The 21,230-nt window shown below is 46.0% G+C and overlaps 1 protein-coding gene across 4 annotated transcripts in view; it reads left to right on the top strand.

The window, feature by feature from the left end:
• The window catches only part of IGSF3 (immunoglobulin superfamily member 3), a 162,565-nt gene that overhangs the window by 44,219 nt on the left and 97,116 nt on the right, over positions 1-21,230 (top strand). For all 4 annotated transcript variants that reach the window (XM_073304574.2, XM_073304603.2, XM_073304565.2 and 1 more), the window contains one exon: positions 5,636-6,013. In XM_073304574.2, the coding sequence (XP_073160675.1) occupies positions 5,636-6,013 (378 nt within the window). The remainder of the gene's footprint in view (positions 1-5,635; positions 6,014-21,230) is intronic.

Raw genomic sequence — 21,230 nt, 5'->3', positions numbered from 1 at the left:
CGGGTTTGTTTACGTTGCTCGTCAGTGAGGGTCTCCTCAAGCCGGGGCCCCTCAGTGTCCTGGGTCAGGGGGCACAGGGGCTCAGCTCTGGCTCCAGCAGGTAGGAGTTAATTAATAAGTCCTCTCGCTCCCGCCAGGGCTTCAGGAGGTTGACATGGTACCTCTGGGTTTTCTTACATCAGTCCGTTGACCTCATAGGTGACGGGCCCAACCTTCTGGACCACCTCGTAGGGCCCCTGCCAGCGGGCCAGTAGCTTTGACTCGCTTGAGGGCAGGAGAAGCCGGACCCGGTCACCAACTTTAAAGCCGCGGCTCTGTGTATCTTGGTTATAGGTTTGTGCTTGAGCCTCCTGGGTGACCCTTAAGTTTTCCCAAGTGAGCACTCCAGCCTGAGTGAGGCATTCCTGGAGCTGGAGGACATATTTCAAGAGGCCCTGGTGATGAAGCTTTCTCCCAGGTTTCACGCATCAGGTCCAGTAGCCCCCATGGGCGGTGGCCATACAGCAATCCAAAGGGGTAAAATTTCGTAGAGGACTGGGGCACCTCCCAGATCGCCAGAAGCAAAGGCGGGAGTAGCTGGCATTGTTCTTCTGGGGGGAATTTGTGCAACATGTCCTTCAGAGTACGGTTAAACTGTTCGACCAAGCCATTGGTTTGCAGATGGTAGATAGAGGTGCACAACTGCTTGATCCCCAGGAGCCCACACACCTGCTGCAGCAGTTGGGAGGTAAAATTGGTGCCCTGCTCAGTGAGAATCTCCCGGGGCGGGCCTGTATGAGCAAAGACTTTCACAAGCTCACCTGCGATGCTTCAGGCTGTGATGCCCCATCGTGGTTCTGCCTCTGGGAAACAGGTAGCATAATCTACTAGGACCAATAGGTACCGAAATCTGGCTGCGCTTTTTGGGAGGGGCCCCACCAGGTCCATGGCCACGCGCTCGAATGGTGTTTCGACTATGGGCATGGGGACCAACGGGGCCTTGGGTGTCCATGGCGGTGCGGCTAGCTGGCACTCTGGACAGGAGCTACAATCGTTCCTCGCTTCCTGGTGCACGCCGGGCCAGAAGAAGCGTGTCAGTATCCGGACTAGTGTTTTCTCATGGCCCAAGTGTCCGGCAGCAGGGATGTCATGAGCAGGTTTCATTACCGCTCACCGGTGACATCGAGGCACGAATAGTTGAGTCTGGGGTTCTCCAGTGCGTGGGTCCCATTCTACCCGATAGAGCTGATCCTGACACAGTTCAAAGTATGGCCACTGCTTCGCCCGGTGTGGGTCAATTACGGCCCCATCGACAGTGACTAGTTGCTTGTAAGTGTGACTAGTTGCTTGTAAGTGTGACTAAGGGCGGGATCTGCCCTTTGGTCACAGCAAAAGTCGGTGCGAAGCAGGGGTTCAGCAGCAATTCCCGGAGGGGAGTTCTTGGATTCTTCTTCCTGTCCGCTCTGGTCTGGCGCCTCCTCCCCCCTCTGACTGGGCCTCAGGGAGGCCCCCTTCCAATACTGGGGCAACTGCAGGACTCTCCTTGGCGTTTGAGTGGAGGACTTCTGGGAAGTCTGGCCAGTCCCGCCCCAGGATCACCGGGTAGGAGAGTCGAGGAGCCAGGGTGACCACCGTCGGTCACGTGACCCCATCCACGGTCAGCTGGACTTGAGCACTGGGGTAGGGTTGTATGTCACCATGAATACACTGTAACTAGATCGTCCCCAGGTGTGGGTTGGCCTGGAGGCCTAGGCTCTGGAGGGTAGGCTCGGCAACTCTCCCGTACACTGGTCCACGTTGAATATTGGCCGGTCAGGCCAGTCTCCAGGTCTGCTGCTGGTTGCTGGAGTCTCCCCGGCGGGAGCTGGGCCGGAGGTGTCTGGCCTCTCCAGCAGCTGCCTCTCGAGTGAGCTCTGGGGTTGAGCTCTTATACTTCCTATCCGGCCTCTGATCCTCTGGGGGGCGGGCTTAGAATGCTCTGGCTCCACCCACTCTGGTGTCCGGCAGAGCTTGTCCCTTTCCGGGGCACTGGGGAACCACACCGCCTCCCTACGGTCCCCAAGGTAAAGAATTCCTAAAAGAAGACTTGGTGATCCTCTGGAAGAACTTAAACAATAAGCAAAAGGAACAGGCACTCCAGCTGGTGACCGCTTTTCCATGGGTATTCTCGGCCCTACCCAGGAAGACATTCCTAACACAATACTATATTAATACAGAACCTGGTAAGGTAATAAGAGAAGGGCTCTGACCAATCCCCAGCAAGTTCAGGGAGTGGGGGGTGTAGAGAAAGAGATCAGAACCATGTTGGGACTTGAGGTGATAGAGTCCCAGAGTGACTGGAGGAGTCCTATTGTGCTGGTCCCAAAGCCTAATGGCTCACTATGTTTCTGCACAGATTTCAGGAAGGTGAAAGCAGTTTCTAACTTTGACGCCTACCCCATGCCCCAGGTGGATGAGCTCTTAGATTGACTGGGAGAAGCTCAATGTGTCACTACTGTAATTTAAAGTTGCCTAACTCTTTCCATTGTAAGGCCCTGTTTTCAGTTGCTTATAACCATGCAAAACTTTAACCTTTATGCTGAAGTTTTCCATGTTGGGTGTCTCTCTGAAGCTGAGTTTTTTAGAAAGCTTTAGCAAAGATGGTACAGCTGTTTGAGCATGAGGTTAGAGGAAACTTAGAGGGGGTGAAAAAGGTGTGTGTGTGTGTGTGGGGGGATCACAAACGTTCCTACAATGGAAAAACTCTAGAGCTGCTGCCTTGTGCTTTGGAGCAGGGGCTTGATGCTTGGCAAGGTGGTGGGGATCTCACTCTAGTGCTGGAGACATGCTGCTTGCGGTCCTCATGAAAATTCACCAAAACCATAAGACTTTGAAAATCACAGTTCATACATGTTCAATAGAGGCTTGTTATAGGCTGGCAGCAAAATTCTTGGACCATTCTATCTGCTCTGAGCATTCTCCATCAGCACAGCACTTGTTCAGCTCCAGACAGGATCATACTCAACAGGACTTTATCTGTAATTGCTGCTCTTGTTAGCTGGAGGCTGCTTTGATGTGGGGCACTGGAACTGAGAAAAGGGAAACTTTCTCCTGGGCTCTCAATGCCTCACTCTGCTCATGCCGTGGCCGTGTAGAGGAGGAGGAAGGGAAGCCATCTGTCTGAAATCCAGATGGGTGAGGGATGGGGCAGAGGGTAAGAGAAGACGCTGGGTTGAGAGGATGGGACAGGCTTGTGGCAGACAGGAACCAAGCGGGAGAGAAGAGGGGAGGGAGAAGAGGTCTGGGGTAGATCAGGACAGATGGGGCTTGCGGAGATACTAGAGGACAGGGACGAAAGATGCCAACTGTGGTACAGAGGATGACCTGGGAAGAAGTGTTTGTAAAGACTCCTTCCCTTGAGAACCTAGAATAGAACCCAAGATTCCTGAGCCCCAACATTTGTATGCCAGTGGGTTTCACAAATACTTGCTGACAACAGACTGTCATTCTCCTTTAGTGCTGGTCCACAGGTGATAATGGCCTACTACTGCTAGCAGTTACTTCTCTAGTTCAGGTGGCAGAGGTCTGTGCTATGGATCTAAAGTTCCCAGTCGTGCTGATGACCTATGTGGGGGGGTCAAAAGGTTTACGAGTGATAGAACTTGTTTTTCAATTTGTTTAAAACAAACTGACCAACCTAGGAAATTACACTTTAAAACAAACAGAACAAACAAAAGCATTGCATTAAAATAACTTTTTATAATCAAGTGATGCATTCCTAAGGAATTAGGAAGTGCCAGAATTAGGCTGCCTGTGCCACGCTAGCTTTCTCCCGTTGTGTGTATGCATAATGCATTATGATACCGTTTTTAATTACGTGGTCACAAACTATTTTTTTCCTGCAAGACTTTTGTTTGGTGTTGCAATCTTTAATAAAATATGTAATATAGACTCCACAAGGCAGGGAATTGGGGTATTGGCGTCATTGGCAACAGTGTAACCTGTGCCTTGGCTCCATTGGGATGGAGATACTGGCATGACTAGCAGCATAGGAGCCTTTGTGTCTGCTTTTCCTGACCCACCCCTGCTCCCGCCCCGCAGCTTCCAGTGTACTAGATATTCCTTTCTTCCTCTTAAATCACATTATTTCATAAAGAGGAAAAAGAAACATAATTTGGAGCAGCAGTGAGCTGAGCCCAAGTTAATAGTTTGCATTGCACTCCATCTGTTCAGCTGCATGGCCTGATGGATATGCTGAGCCATTTTTCACAATTTGTTTTAGAGCTGGTAAGAACAGTCTCTTCTGGATTCGTTCCAAGGTTTCTGCTGGGAAAACTTCATATCTGGACTCTGCTGTCCTCAGGGAGGGGAGGGCTTGAGTCCATAATCCTCAGATGGCAAACTACCTCTTTCACTTGCAGTAGTTAGTTTTTGAAAAGATTACATTCTCCTCTGGAATTCAGCATTATTATGATATTTTATTTTAAAAATGGATAACATTGGCAAACATGATTATGCTGGGCTGCTTTAAATCGGCTTATTGCTGTTTTATGATCACAAGTAAACAGTAACAGGAGCCAGGGCGATTGGCCTTGCAATGTGTACATACTGCTGGTAACTCAATAACTGAGTACCCACTTTGATCGCCAAACTCCAGAACCTTGGATGTAGATGCAAACAAACCAGATTTCAGTAATTTGGAGGTTCCTGAACACCGGCCCGTTGTGGGCTGTGCTATCCATATGCCGGGGCTGCCAGGTCGTAAATAATTGGTATAAAATGCAGCAGATTGCAGTCATCCTCTCTATTCTAAACAGCCTGCAGAGATCACATGTCCCACCATGCAATGCTCCATCTTGATCCAAGCAGCAAGGAGTGACTAGCCCCATGTGCTAGTCTAGTATGTGTCTATCACTGTGCTAAATGCTGTTATTTTTTTCTCCCCATGTCTCCTCCCCTTCTTTAAAAGGACGCTGCCAAGATAAAAACAATGCTAAAAATATCCCTCACCTATGTTAACACCTTAGATGTTTAAAACCAAAATTTAAAAATCATTATCCTAGCTTTTCACCTCCAGTGTTGTTTTTAGTTTTTGACCCAACTTGGACAGTGACCCTGGCGTGATCCATTTCACTTTCTGATCTGGTTTCTTATTGTGCTAACACAATAGTCGTGTGTCTGGGTTCTTAGCACTGCAGGAAAAGGTCTTAGTCCAAACTAAAACTTCTTTTAACGGATCTCTTAAGATGCTTTACTTTTGGTCAGCAACTGTGAAGCAGCTAGGAGGTTGCAGTGACAAAGCCCAAAGCATTTTGATTCAGACTCTTAAACAATTTTCATATCAATAGTGACTTACAGGGTGCAGGCATAAGAAAATTGCTAACTGGGGTGGGGCATAGAGTGCTGTCCAGTGATTGGCTGTCAGGACACCTGGATTCTGTTCACAGCTCAGCTTGTGGCTCCCTTTTTGATCTTGGGCAAATCACTCATCATATATGTGCCCATCTGCAAGGTTAGGGTGGTACTTAACCATCCCCTAAGGCTGTCTTGAGAACTGAATGGTATCTAAGTGAAAGGGGGTGTGTGTGTATGAAGTATTAATTTGCTAAATAGCAAAGTCTGTGGACTACCTTTTAATTTTTTTGGACTAACTTTTTGCCCTTCCTCTTTTTTACAGGCATGGCCTTGGCACAGCGTCAGGTCACCGTTCAGGAAGGCCCTCTATACCGTACTGAGGGCTCCCACATCACCATCTGGTGCAAGGTCAGTGGCTACCAGGGTCCCTCAGAGCAGAATTTCCAGTGGTCCATTTACCTGCCATCTGCCCCAGAGCGGGAAGTGCAGATTATCAGCACCATGGATCCCTCCTTCCCTTACGCCATCTACACCCAGCGTGTGCGGAGTGGAGAGATCTATGTAGAGAGGGTACAGGGGGACTCTGCCCTGCTGCACATCACGTTGCTCCAGGATCGGGATGCCGGCGAGTATGAGTGCCACACACCCACCACTGATGAGAGGTACTTCGGGAGTTACAGCGCCAAGATGAAACTGATGGGTAAGGTATTTGCTTTATCTCGGTCGTCTGGAACCCAGATCACTAAGTATTGGCTTCATCCTGGGTTGACTGTACTAGAATTCATTAAGCCCCTTGTGTGGTGTCTCCCATGCATGCTGTGTCCCAAAATGCTTGAGTAAGGAGAAAATACAAGAGAAGAGAATGTATATAGTATAAATTATATGAAACAATGGTATAAAGACAGCATAAGAGAATAAATTAAGACTCCAGTAATATGACTTATAAGAGGAGAGAAACCAAGAGGCATAGACGAGGGGGAAAGGCATTTCAAATCTTGGCTGAAAGCAGGACATGGAGTTGATTTATGTGCAGAAAATAGGAAGCCTGTTCCAGATGCCAGTACAGAGAAGAGAGCTTTCATGCCAAAGGGGGGCAAAATTGTGTGGCAGGGAAGAGAGGAAGCCAGTGCTAGATAAACATAAAGGCAATCAGCCAGACAAGGTTCATGAGGTCTGCATTAAAGAGGGAAATGTTGAAATGGATCATGAAATGAACAAGGAGTGGGATGAGCTTCCTGTGGTGAGGGTGATGAGGTTGTCTTTTCCTTTGTACTAGACGAATTGGAAAGAGCTGCCTTGTTTTGGCATTTTCCTAGCACCTTTCAGAGAAAAGATCTCGGAGTTGTTTTCCAACTTTAATTAAAGCCTCTGTCAGGTTTAGTCAGTGGTATCCCAATTTAACAAGGAGGGAGCTCAGGCATAGAGATTATGCCTTGCCTAAGGTGTCTCAGTGAATCTTAAATAGAGCTGGGAACAGACTCCAGAATGCCTGACTCTGAGTGCCATGCTGTAATCAGCTCACTATGCTCCCCGCTTTTAGAATAACTGGGTGGGATAACAACTGGGGTGCTGCTGTGGGTAGAGATTTGATCCACTCTTACCCACCCTGGGTGTATCAGAATAAGCATAGCTTTGTGGTTGGAGCAGGTGGTGCGATGTCCTCTGCTAAGGAGCATGTGGCTAGAAGCAAGGGCATCGGTGTTCTCCTTCTGACTCTGCCCTGTGACCTTGGGTAAATTCTGTGTCTCAGTCTTCCCATCTGTAAAATGAGGATAATAGTGACTTAACTCGTAGGAGCGTGCAAATCAGTTAACGTTTGTCAAGTGCTAGATATCCTGGGACAAAAAGTGCTGTAGCATGGCAAAGCGTTGCTGCTTATTCACCCTACAGCTGAATGTGCAGAATTTGGCATTTTAGAGGATTTCAGCCTCAGAAAAACAACTTGGGATTGATATTTTTGGGAAATAATATAATAAGAATATAACAGTTACATATTCTACTTGTCAGAGATCATGAAAACACCGCTTTGACGAGGCTTTTCTCTCTCTCCTTACAAGCTTAAATTTTTGGAGGAAAGTGTTCAAAGGTGTCTTCTGGGGAATCTTTGCAAATCAGTCTCTTTGGACAGTGCTGTCTTCTGTTTTCTGTGTACGTCTTTCCTCATTTCCTTAATGTCTAAGGAGCAGTTTTAAATAACCAAAATCTTTTTTTCATATAAGTACATCTTCCCTGGTATTTATTCCCCCACAAGAAGTCACGTTCATCTGTCTGTGACATATTTGTGACATCTCAGTTGTCACCATGTAAAACAGAGGGTTCTGACCTCTGGTGGGGATATAAATAGCAGGAGCAGATGGACTCCTAAGGAACGTAGATCTTGGTTTTTAATATAAACCGTCCCTAGAAGCTGAAGTAACAAGGGCAGAGAAATGCAGAAAATAGACTGGTTTCCAAATCATTTTGTCTCCCTCTCCCAACTCTGAGCAATCACTAGCTCTCTGAAGGCTTTTAACCCTTTAGGATTATGGATGTTAACCTGGAGTTTAACAATTTAATTCCTGAATTATTTTAAGCATTCATGAATGGGGAGAAGATGGTGGATAGGGAAGGGGACAGTGATTGGAGGGCAAGGCGGGCGGGGATATCAGGGGCTCCTGAGTCAGGAGTAGGAGAGCTAGGTGAAGGAGCAGAGTGATCCATGGGGTGGAAGAAGAATTTAGAGTAGATGCATGACTCCTGCATCTGAAATAGTGATGGAAGCAGAAAGCTGCTGGTAGGGAAGAGGGGAGTTAGCTCTTGGAGAAAGTGGAGAGCTGCACACTGGGGGCACTGCAAACTTCTGAACTAGCAAACTCTTTCCAGCAGGCCAGTCTAATGTTGTGCTGGGGCTAGGGATGGACATCTTGTGAATTGGCCAGCTTCTAGAGTTTGAAGGTGGCTAACTGGAGGAGCTGTGTCATGGAGACCTGAGGGCTATCTGGTCAGGGGGAGAGGTCAGTAAGAGGCTGCTAGGTGACTGCATGAAGGAAGACCAAGCCTGCTGTGCTGTTGCATGGGTGTGGAGTGGGACACCTTCTGCCTGCCAGGGTGGAAGAGAACCGGTTGCAAGTGGGTTATGGGGATGGAAAGTAACCTCTTTGTGAAGGGGAAGGGATGTGGGTCTCCTAGGTTGGGGCAGATGGTGAAGACTCTGAGAGGTGACTTGGCCTAAGTGCTCTTTACAGACGGAGTGGAGCCAAGTACCCCCTAAGCTTGAACCTGGACCCTCTTGCTCAGGTGGTTGGGCGTGTCACGAGGGGGATCAGAGTTCAGATTCTGCCTGTGATGAGGGCTTCCACTTGGTGATTTATGAGAGAGGGAAGGGATGTGTTGTTGGAATACTTTGGACCTTGACAACTGGCCTTCTCTCACCTTGCTTGCCCATTAAGAAGTAGATGATAGGGGACAAATAGGAGACAAAGCTTTCATAGGCAACTGGGACTTCAAGTTGCTTTCCTACAGGAAAATGAAAAGGAGTATTTGTGGCACCTTAGAGACTAACCAATTTATTTGAGCATGAGCTTTTGAATAAATTGGTTAGTCTCTAAGGTGCCACAAGTACTCCTTTTCTTTTTGCAAAGACAGACTAACACGGCTGTTACTCTGAAACCTGTCATTATACAGGAAAATGTGGTTCGTGACTTTTTTTGTAGCAGAAGTGCACTAGCTTTGTAAAGTTGTCCCTTCCTCCCAGGGAAGCTGATAGGACCTGCCCTGAAAATCCTAGATGTGTTGCCTGCCTAACTGGTTTAGATCTGGGGCTAACAAACACTGGCTGCTTCTCTCTGCCTTCCTTTTAAACACCACTAAACAGCAGTTGCATCCCATCCTGCCTTTTGGGGAAAGCATGTTCAAATTTGCCCTGAGCTCCCTTCCTGAGGGGGGTAGTATGGGGCTCACCTACAGGAATGGAGCCAGAGGAGGAAGCTGGCAAAGTTAGCAGGTCATGTGGGGCAATCAACTGTTTCTTCTTCTGCTCAGTGGCAGTTTTTTCACCTGAAATGCAATAGTCTCTGCTCTGCAAGATGCCAGGATTCTGTTGGCTAATGTGAAAAATCCCCCTGTGAGTCAGGGCAGTGACTCCTTGTGGGTGGGTGGTTGGGGAATGCTTCTAGTTACTGGACGGTGTGAGGTTTGCAGCCAGGTTTCCTCCTCTTGGGTTCTTGTTTGCACACGTGTGTGTCCTCCGTTTCCTTTAGCCCACGCAGGAGTAAAGCATACCCGTTCAAGAAGAGCTGCTGAGCCTTGAGTGAGTTACTGTTCTCATTTTCTCCGAAGTGGAGCCAACCATTTTTCCTTTCATTCAATTATAAATTTTTAAATTCCTCATTAGGTTGAGCGGCTTTTTTTGGCAGTAGAGAGGCTGGTGAGAGAGAGAATAGAGATGCTAAAAAAATCGATGTGGGACACGTGGGGTATGGAGAGGGGCATGGGAAGGGTTTAGAAGCTGCATAGTCTGGGCTTTTGGATCGCCTAGTGCTGTTGTGGTTCATGGTAAATGGTAACTGAACAATATGTTCCTGTTAGTTACAAAAGGTGGCTCTGGGACCTGGCGATCAGGGAAGGCTCTCTGAACAGGTCTGAGGGATCTAGAGCCATCTGGCTCTGAGGTCAGGTGGGATTCTAGTGCAGCCTGCCTTAGATAGCTGCTGTTTGACTCCTTGTCAGCACAGTGACCTCTTGCTGTGCTAATGCATCCTGTTAACTGTTCCTTTTGGCCAGTGTTTTCACACCAAGCTATTGTGGTGTTTGTTCTCTCCTGCTTGAAACAGGTGCCTTGTGCTATGAAGCCAAGACACTTAATCGTTAACTGTTGGACTGATTTGGTATTTTTAAAGTCACGTCACTTGGGCTTGAAGGTTCACTTCTTCCCACATTTAATAAAAATCAGGAAATTGGTTTTTTTTTGTTTTATAGCTCAATACACAGCAAGATGAGGGTTCCTCTGTGTGTATAGGGAATCTGGGGTTGGGCTCGATCCCCCTCAGCTTTGCTTGGTATTTCTTGAAGCCCACAACCTGAGGTGCTCCTAAAACGCCTTGAGGTGTTTATCTTCAGGTGCTGTGAATTTATGAAAAATGGGCAGGCTGCAACACTAAATCCCAGTTCATAGAAGTTAGAGATGGGAAAAGACCTGCTAGGTCAACTGAGAAGACCCCTTGGCATATTGAAGGGAGTTCCTTGCAGAATTCAGCCGATTGCAGGCATTCTTTGCCCTGTAAAGGAACCTGGGGCCATCATGTATGAGGTTTGGTTAGCTGTATCAGGGCCCTGCCATATCCCAAGGCTTACATCAAAGGAGCTATGTGAACTCTTCATGCCTTCATCCTCTCGTTTCATCCTGATTTTTTTCTGCTCTGAAAGTGGTGGAGCTGTAGGGGCACTCTGAAGATTGTGTCTTGGTTCTGACTTTAAAAACCAAAAGCAACTGAGCACAGTTGTCTCCAATGTAGAATCTGCAATGCAAAGCCCCCGGGTATCTGGCTAGTTCATACTAAAGAGAGCTGGGACTGGGGGTGTTGGTGACCTCTCCTTTCTGGGAGACTGGGCAGATTTAGTTGGAAATTTAGCAGGGTTGGAATAGGGCTAACTAGAATTTGGTGGCCCTCCCCACACGCTTTCTTAACCCAGCTATACCCCCAACTCATTGATTTTGTTCCTGCCCAGCCAGTCCAGTCTAAGTAAGCCTAGCTCACCTTGTGCAGACTGGCACTTAATCTGTATTCTGTGCCATGCTCCTCCTGGCCAACAAGCATCAAAGCCAATACCTTTCCTCTTGCTGCTCTCAGTCTTCACCCACTTCCCATGCTGGGCTGTGTGTGTGATGTCTCCTCCTCTTTACAGCTCAGTCAGCTGTTGGCGTCTCTGCAGTCCCCGCGGTTCTCCTCGTGACTTGGCCCTAGGGGCAGCAAGCTGACTCAGTTACATCACTGCACCCGCGAGGGCTGCCCAGTTGCTGTGGTTTCTCTGTTGTCTTTCGCAGGTCACAGTATGACACTGAGAGGTGTCCTGAGAGGGCAAAGGTGTGGAGGAACCAGACCTCTGCAGCATTTATATTGCTACTCCTTTTCCTGTTGGCTCCTTCTCCAGCTGTAGCAACAAGCCACCCGGCTGAGAGAAACACTCTGCCTGCTGCTCTCTTTTTCTGAAGTCCTAGCATGACTGACGCGGTTGGGATGTGGGTGAGGGGGACGGCATATGTCTTCTCCACTGAATCCTAAATCTGGCCTCCTGGAAGCAGGCAAAGGAGCAGAAGTAATGAGCTGTGAGGCACGGTGGCCCTGCAGCCTGGTATTCCGCCTTGCTACACAGCCGCTGTGCCTGGCGTGGCGTTTCCTACGAACACTGCACCCACGGCCAACAGATCTACTGTCCTTCCTCCCCTGACTGAAATCCAACGCACTTGGGCTCGTCTGTTGGTGTCGCTCCCTTTAGGATTCTCATTGGGTGTGACCAGCATTTAGTAATGTATCAAACATGGCAGGTAGCTGGGTGTTTTCCATACAGGACATAGGACAGATGGGACTTGATTAGGGAACTGTGGGGGATGTATCGCTTCAGCTGATGAAAATATATTTTAAAAATCTGTCTTATTTTAAAGATTTATGCCTGCCTGCCCCATCCAGACTGAGACAGACCTGTGTATGGGGGCCCCAGGACTCAAATAAGAGGTGTGCTGTGAAGCAGGATTAAGGTGCATTGACTGAGCTGGGAATAGGGGGGAAACACTTTTTACATCTCCTTGCATTTTGCATGGATCTAGCATTTCCCTCCGTATTGATCACTAAAAACATCTGTAGTCCAGTTTTAGACAGAAGGGAGTTGGCCTCTTTCCTTGGCCTGGGATGCAAGTTCTTCACACAGAGAGCAAAGTGAAAGTGGGGTTAGGGATGGGAGGAATGTGTTGTGGCAGAGGAGAGAGAGGAAGAGAACACATCTGTCTGCGATGGATTTCTCACCATCCTCTACATGGTCCCTCCTCAAGAAATGCAACCATGGACAATCTCTGCTCAAAGCAGAAGGAAAAATTATGCCTTTCCCTTGAATTCCTGCTTCATATCTCCTGGCTTCTCATTATCATGTGGCTGAGCAATCACTGTGCTCTAATGGGTCTTGTGGCCTTGTGTAGCTCTTATTTTATTCTGTCAGCTGGAGCACAGGTGGCTTCATTCCAGGGGGATTTAGAGGTTGGAGAGGACTGTAACACAGACTGGTAATGATGGGGGAGCATGGTGTGCAGTTTAGGACAGGAATGGTTCCTGCAGGCTTTTTAAAAGCTGCCTTTCCCCCAAGAAAGGAGTTTGTCCCGTGTGTGCAGGTGAGAGGCAGATGCCTGGGGAGGCAGTGCAATTGGCTCCAGCGCTACGACACAAATATTGCTGAGCTTGTGACAATTAGCTATTTAAAGTGAAAGCTGTAAAATGGCACAAAATGAGACCTCAGCCAGGCTAATACAATGGAGGCTTTTTCCTCCAGCCCTCTCTCCCCCCCAGTCCTCTTTGTTTTTTGGTATTAGGGTGGGCAGGGGACTGTGTTCTAAAAAAACCTCTATCTAAGGGCTATGTCTACATTACAGCAGCACAGCTGCCCCGCTCTAAGCCGATGGGAGAGAGTTCTTCTGTTGGTTTAACTCCTGCCAGGGCCATCCTTAGGATTTATGGGGCCCTGTGCAATATTATTAAACTGATGCCCCTGTGCCCGATGGCAGCCCGGGCTCGCATGCGTATTTTAGATAAGGGTGGTCTTTTGAAGGATTTATTTTAAAAACTATGTCTGAAGATCCAAGCATTTAAGGCTAAAGATGAATACTCACATTGTGCATCTAAAAATCTATGCAAGGATTTTTTTAGAGATGTGATTTTATAATCTTCATTATTATATTGAGAAGGAGAGTGGGGTGGGAGGAGGTATTGTTTCATGGTCTCTGTGTATATAATGTCTTCTGCAGTTTCCACAGTATGCATCCGATGAAGTGAGCTGTAGCTCACGAAAGCTCATGCTCAAATAAATTGGTTAGTCTCTAAGGTGCCACAAGTACTCCTTTTCTTTTTGAGTATATACCTGGGGGTTGGCAAATGCATTTTAAATGGCTCCATTACCACTTGAATTGCTCTTTAATAGTTTCAATGTTGTGCTAATAGGTCTGGAAGGCTTTTTCACTTTTAAGAACTAGATCCCCTCTAGAGGAAGACTCACCAGCCTGCAGCAGCCAGCTGTGGTGGGAGCCTGCAGGAAGGGTCAGATTAGAACAATGATAGGAAGAAGCGGCAGGAAGGGTCAGATTAGAACAGTGATAGGAAGAGGCGGGGAGAAGTGTGGACACTAAGACCCAGGGGTGCCCCAAATTTTCGGGTGCCTAAGCAGCTGTGTATGCTGCATATGCCTAAGGATGGCCCTGACTCCTGCCTCCCCAAGAGGCTGTAGCTATGTTGGCAGGAGAAGCTATCTCCTGCTGACATACCGCTGTCCACACTAGCGTTTAGTTCGGTGTAATTTACGTCGCTCAGGGTGTGGATTATTCACACCCTGGAGTGACGTAAATTATACCGAAGTAATTTGTAGTATAGACAGAGCCTCCATACAGAAGGGAAGAATAAAAGGATCCTAGACTTCAGTTTAACAGAATTTTGGGCTGTCCTGATTACTTCAGTTTGACTATCCCAACACACCCAGGTGTGGTTCTTCAGGCAAAGCAGCCTATCAGTAAGAGGCAGGTCCAGAATTGCTTCTCATCTGGCTAGAATTTCTGCTTTCCAGGGGATAGTGAGCTCTCTAGGTCACTTTGCTCATTGAGCTATATATGTTGCTCCACAGCAGTGTGAGTTGCTAGTCCCCTCAGAGTTGCAGCATCCTGTGCTCTCAGACTCCCTTATAATTGGTCTAATAAAATATCTACTGTAATGTATCAATTTACATGGCCCCTGTCATCCTGGTATTAGAGCTCTGGGAACTTTGTTTGCTCTCCTCTACTCCTCGGAGTCTGGTTTTTTTTTCTTCTTTGTCATCCTTTCCTTGTATCCATGCCAAGACCTTTTTGCAACCACCCCTCCTTTACAGAATCCTACTGTGTTTTAGTCGTTTGGTAAATACATCTGACATGCCACCCTCATCTTTTGTCCCTGTTTTTCTGAGTCTAGAAAAGATGAGAGGTGGCATACATCAAATGGGTTTACGTCTCAACTGCAGTGGGTTCAGTTGTGAGAATCATCTCACCAAAGGAGGGCTCTTGGTCTGATTCTGGCACTTTAGTGGAGGAAGCTGGGGTTCAAGGCTCTTGGGTTCCGTTCCGGTCTCTGCCATTGACTTGCTACATGACCTTGGGTAAATCACTTGTCATCTGTCACGGTTTCCTCATCAGTAAATTGGGGATAATACCCTACAGGTGTGTTACAAGGACTTGAACTAAATATTTGTAGAGTGGCTTTGGATCCTCAAGTGAAAGGTGTTAGAAGAAGCAAAAATATTAAGTTTCTGCTGTGTCTAATAAATCACATTGAATGGAGAGTCACTTCTTGTCCTACTTGCCTGTTTCCCAGTTTCTTGAAACTGTTGTGTAGCCACTTAAGAACATCTTCTAATATTTTCTAAAATTATTAGGGCAATAGGAATTGCTATTCTGAATCAGATAAGTGGTCCAGATAGTCCAGTATCTTGTCTGCAAGAGTGATCAGTACTGGATGCTTTAGAGGAGGGTACAAGAAACCCCAAAGTGGACAACAGTGGATTAACGTAACTCTCTAGAAAAGGATGTTTCCTCCTCGTCCCAATCATTTGGATGTCTGATGCTCTGAAGCAAGAGGGTTCATATCCCTTCGGAACTTTTTAAAAAAAAAAAAAATCCGGTTGCCATAACGGGATGTTCAGTATCTATTGAAATGGCTGATCGTTTTTAATCCTGCAAAGCTCTTTAATTATACCCTGCTGCAATGAGTTCCATAGATTAATTGTGCATTGTGTGTGGTTTTTTAAAGTACTTCCTTTCAGCTTTACACTGGAAGGTATCTCTTTCAATTGAATATCCCTTTGCTCTTTTATTATGAGAGAAGGTAAATAGGAGCATCTGACCTACCTTCTCTGCTTCATTCATTTTGCATATCTTTATTATGCACCTATTATTCATCTCCTGTTTAAACAGTCTGTTGTTCACCTTTTGTTGCAGTATGCCATGTGCTATTCTATCGGATTGGAATTACATACCTGACTTTATTATTATTGTAGGATTTGACATCCCTCCTCTACCCCAACATATACACAGGAAACTAAGCAAGTTGCAGAGCCTCAGCTAGAACGTGTTCCTAATGGCAAATAGTCTGGCACACACTCTCCCCTCCACTGAAAGCAGGAGGGGGCTGGTGGTATGACCTCTTCAGTGTGGGGATCTCCATTGTGGAACTAATCTATTTTTGTCCTTCCGCCACCCAGTGAACCTGGAGTTACAGTCCTTTACAGCACATTATAAAGTTCCATTTATTTTCCTGGATTCTTCCTGATGCGGGTAGGGCTAATTTTTAATTTTAGCTGACATGTGGAGTGGGTTTTTAATGTTATGATCTTTGGATTTTTTTGAGTGAATCTCTATACTTTTTTTCATTTCTGTAGTAGTTAGGTGCATTTTTAGAAATTAATAGAAGATTTTCAGGTTACACTCCCCTCCAAACATAATTTAGTCTTTATAACAAGCCCTCTGCCAGTTTGTACTTGTTTGATTTGTGATGCTTTTTACCTGACATGGGGAGGAAAATCAAAACCCAAATGCTGGACTTGACTCTAAAGTTCAGGACTTGTCATGTTTGTGGCTTTTTGCATGTCTGTTAGTTTGGATAGTGAAACCGGACTGGTCAGTTCAAACATACCTCTTTGACACTAAAATAATCTCGTCCGCATGATGCTGTTTTCACAAGCATCAGTTTGAACTCGGTCACTGCTTCCACTAATGCTTGACTCTTGCAAGCAGCTCATAGCTCCCTGCAGGTGTCCGTGCTGCTAATGGCCTGTTGGGAACATCAACTAGCTTTTCTTTCATGCCCTCTGCCTTACAAGTGTCAGTTCAGAGGGACTATACAGTCTGCTGGCTGCAGCCTTGCACTGACCTTTGTTCTGGAGCGGAAGTAGCAGTTGGATCAGCCACCTTGCCTGCTCCCTCTGCTTTGCTGATTGAATCTTCCCTCTTTAATCTCTCATGCGCCACGGCTCTGCATATACCTCTTTTAATAGGAGTCCTCATGTAGTAAATACGTTTTAGTGTATACACCATCTTCCATGCACTAAAAGTTCCATGCTGCACTTTGACACACGCTTGTTTGAAATGCTCAGAGCACATTGCAGAACTTTGTGTATGTGCGTGTGTGCGGTAGCAGGGTCCATGTGGCCACCTAGTGCAGAGCAAGCTGGTGTGCTGTACGTTCACACCCTGTCTTGCTGCACGTGAAGTCTCAGTGTCGATAAACCCTTTGATTGCTTCGAACCACAGCACTGATCCTTTTATCCTTCCCAGGTAGGTGAATTGGGTTCCGGACATGAGGGGCTCTTTCAGATGAAGCCCCGTTTGCTATATGCAGGAAACTTTTTTGTGCAGCACTCTAACGGTTGTAAAGGTCTTTGAGATGGAATATGCTATATAACAATAAAAAGAGTGAGAGAGAGGAGCCAGGATTGGAAAGACTGGGCTAGCAGGTGGTGGGGTGAGTGAGCCCTAATGTTGAGATTGAACAGAGTTTGGTACGTGCGTCCAAGTCCCTTTTTGTAAAGATGTTCCAGACATCAGAGGGAAGCTGGCAGAGAGAAAGCATTTAAGTCCCTTTTCTTGAACTTCCTGCAGCCATAGCTGCATTGCCAAAGGGCAGGAGAGAAGCATCCATCTCTTCTGCTTCTGTGTCTCCCTGTGACACATGCAATAGGAGTTGATTGGTCAAAGCAGCTTGGCAACTCTTCTGCCTTGGGACCTGTTTTTTGACTTGCTGACAGACCCTGTTGGTGTTTCTGAATGCTTTGCTGGAATAATGAGTGGCAGGGGAGAGCAGTTTCTCTGCTTCTGTACTTCAGAAGAGTCTCTCAGCATTAAGTGGGGAAAGTGATAACTGTGAGCACAGCTGCTAACATATGGCACCCGTCCCCTGCCTTAGCAATTGCTCAGTGAACTCTGAAAGTGAAATACAGTCCCTGCAGCTCCAGCCAGATGCAGCTCTGAGAAATCCTATAATGGAGCAGGCCATTATTCTTTTACCAGCAAAAATTTCACGTTTCACATCTCCCATTTTCCTGCTGCCTCTCTTGGGGATGTTTTGCTACGTTTCTGCCCTCCCCCTGCTCTTTTTAAATTCATTTTCCCTGTAGTATTACTTCCTTCTTTCTCCATCTCCAGTCTTAAGTTTGGGTTTTCTGCGTCTGTCTGTCTCTGTCTGCTCCTTAGAGGCAGGGGCAGCTGTTTTTGCTGCTGATGCCAGTGCTATTCTTTGTCAGCCCTGAGGCACAAAATAAGTCTGATCCCCTCCCCATGTGAAGGAAGAACCAAGTCCCAGCATAGCAGGAGAAGAAGTTCAATACCCATTGTAAAACCAGCCTGCTTCTGTCTCTGCTTGTGTATACCTTTTTGGTCACCAATCAGTGTTCCCTCTCAATAGTGACTACAGTTTTGCTGCCTTTTTTTTTTTTTTTAAAGGGGCACCATGTAAACTATAGAATACTTGCAGCAACAAATAATTCTAACCATGTTTCTAATAATGCATCGGATTGTGTGGTTTTTTTGTTTTTGTTTTTTAAATCTAATGTACTTTTCAGATTGATGCTGTTTGTACTGTTTCCACATTACTCAGACTTGGAGATCCAACTTAAATGGTTTCAGAGTAACAGCCGTGTTAGTCTGTATTCGCAAAAAGAAAAGGAGTACTTGTGGCACCTTAGAGACTAACCAATTTATTTGAGCATGAGCTTTCGTGAGCTACAGCTCACTTCATCGGATGCATACTGTGGAAACTGCAGAAGACAGTTATATACACAGAGACCATGAAACAATACCTCCTCCCACCCCACTCTCCTGCTGGTAATAGCTTATCTAAAGTGATCACTCTCCTTACAATGTGTATGATAATCAAGTTGGGCCATTTCCAGCACAAATCCAAGTTTAACCAGAATGTCTGTGGGGGGGGGGGTTAGGAAAAAACAAGGGGAAATAGGCTACCTTGCATAATGACTCAGCCACTCCCAGTCTCTATTTAATCCTAAATTAATAGTGTCCAATTTGCAAATGAATTCCAATTCAACAGTTTCTCGCTGGAGTCTGGATTTGAAGTTTTTTTGTTGTAAGATAGCGACCTTCATGTCTGTAATTGCGTGACCAGAGAGATTGAAGTGTTCTCCGACTGGTTTATGAATGTTATAATTCTTGACATCTGATTTGTGTGCATTTATTCTTTTATCTAGAGACTGTCCAGTTTGACCAATGTACATGGCAGAGGGGCATTGCTGGCACATGATGGCATATATCACATTGGTGGATGTGCAGGTGAACGAGCCTCTGATAGTGTGGCTGATGTTATTAGGCCCTGTGATGGTGTCCCTTGAATAGATATGTGGGCACAGTTGGCAACGGGCTTTGTTGCAAGGATAGGTTCCTGGGTTAGTGGTTCTGTTATGTGGTATGTGGTTGTTGGTGAGTATTTGCTTCAGGTTGGGGGGCTGCCTGTAGGCAAGGAGTGGCCTGTCTCCCAAGATTTGTGAGAGTGTTGGGTCATCCTTCAGGATAGGTTGTAGATCCTTGATAACGCGTTGGAGGGGTTTTAGTTGGGGGCTGAAGGTGACGGCTAGTGGCGTTCTGTTATTTTCTTTGTTAGGCCTGTCCTGTAGTAGGTGACTTCTGGGAACTCTTCTGGCTCTATCAATCTGTTTCTTCACTTCTGCAGGTGGGTATTGTAGTTGTAAGAAAGCTTGATAGAGATCTTGTAGGTGTTTGTCTCTGTCTGAGGGGTTGGAGCAAATGCGGTTGTATCGCAGAGCTTGGCTGTAGACGATGGATCGTGTGGTGTGGTCAGGGTGAAAGCTGGAGGCATGTAGGTAGGAATAACGGTCACATAAACACCACCCTATACCGGAAACCTACTGATCCTAGGAGGGGAGGTGTTCAGAAAGAAACCTTGACCTGAATTAGTAGTGAGTTGCCTTGTGGTTTTGTGGGGCTGGGAGGAGACATTTTTCCATTTTGATACTGGGGCTGGCCAGTCAGCTTAGTCCCTATAACAGTTTTACAATCTTTATCTGATATAGGTTTAAGAGGATTTCCCTGGGTATGGTGGATTATTATAAGTCGGCAAGCAGTCTCCAGCTGATATTCCTTCAGAAAGTATTTATTTTAAGAGGGTTTAACTGTATTTAATTTTTTTTGCATTGGCTATAAGTAAATTGTTTACACTATTTAAAAAAATAGAATCTGGGTAAAAATGAAGGTATTATGGCTTTCTAGTCTGCCCTTAAGGGAGGGGAAGAGGTATCTGGGGTAGACCAAAGAAAGTAAAGCAGCAATGTGGATAAATGTAACCTCATTCCACAAAATGCTGACTAGTCATACTGTCACCCATCCGTTGATAAGTTGGAGGTATTGTGGAAGGGAGTATTTCAAGAAAATCTCAAGTGCTGCATAATGTTTCAGTAGGCGTGTCCCCTCCCATAATTCACTAGTGAACTAATGACCCAGCATAGTGTTAGAAGCGCTAGGCTGCTGCAGGCTCCATCTTTTGATGAAATGTGAAGCTGAAGTACTCTGGCCACTTAGCGGATGGTTAGTAATAACATGGTGCATTTTTTAAGAATAGGGGTTGTTAACTGTAGTATTTTGGCCAAGTGCCATTTGGTGTAATTACATTATTTTTTCCCCAAACTTCTCACTATGGTATTCTTTACTTACACTCCTCAGTTTGTTGTTCTGCAGTGTTACCATACACTGAAACAGCTGTCCTGCCACATTCCATCTCAGACATGGTTGCATTTCAGTGGTGGGTTGTGTGTGCGCATACACAAGGACAGAGTATATGTTTGTAAAAGTGCTTTCGGATATTTTAGAGCACCTTTCATCTTGAAAGGTGATGGTACTCACTGTTCACCTCTAACCCTTTTTAAGGCTTTCATGCCACCTACACTATCCACATAAAACAAAGGAAGACAAGCCAGGCTGTATTCAGAAAGTTGAAGGAAAGATTGTTCAAATGTATCTTTTTTTTCAAACCATACAAAGGACTTTGAATGCTGCTTCCTTGGTCTTTCTCTACTAAATTTCCTTTAACAGTGTTCCCAGGGTTCCTTATATTTCAGGATGTCTGAGGGCAAGAAGCCCAAAGCATGACCTTATTTATCTTTCAGATCTGTTTTCCTAGAGCACATAACTTGCTGTGTGTCTATAAAAAACAACTTCACATTGCCCCTGTCTTATTCCTCCTCCCCTTCTTCAATGTACTTTAATAAAGAAAAACTGCCTTAGGGATATAAACAAACATAAATAACACCTACTAGCTTAGCATGACTCTTCTGCTGTTCAGAACTGTTCTTGAACATTGACCTGTCGCCTGTGAAATATTGCAAGTCCTTAGCATGTTGGCCTAATGACAGTAGAATAACCACTCTACCTGTTCTAGTCACCTAAGGGAGAATTTTCTAGGGGTGGGCAGGAGAGGGCAAGAGGATAGAATTAGGACTAAAGGGATGAAATTGAACAAAAACCGCCATACTGAATGCTTGGGGGGAAAATCTCATAATGATGCAAATCTGAGACTGTAAACTAGTCTTGCAAAGTCAAGTGATGGAGCATCTATTGCTTTAAAACTGAACTGGACCTCTCAACAGAACAGTCCGCTACTGGCTGAGTTAGAGCAATCCATTACCTTTTCCCTTTC

Source organism: Lepidochelys kempii, chromosome 1, assembly GCF_965140285.1.
Source record: "Lepidochelys kempii isolate rLepKem1 chromosome 1, rLepKem1.hap1, whole genome shotgun sequence".
Lineage (NCBI taxonomy): Eukaryota > Metazoa > Chordata > Testudines > Cheloniidae > Lepidochelys > Lepidochelys kempii.
Note: the sequence above shows the minus strand (reverse complement) of the source record. Positions and strands in the feature narration are given on the sequence as shown.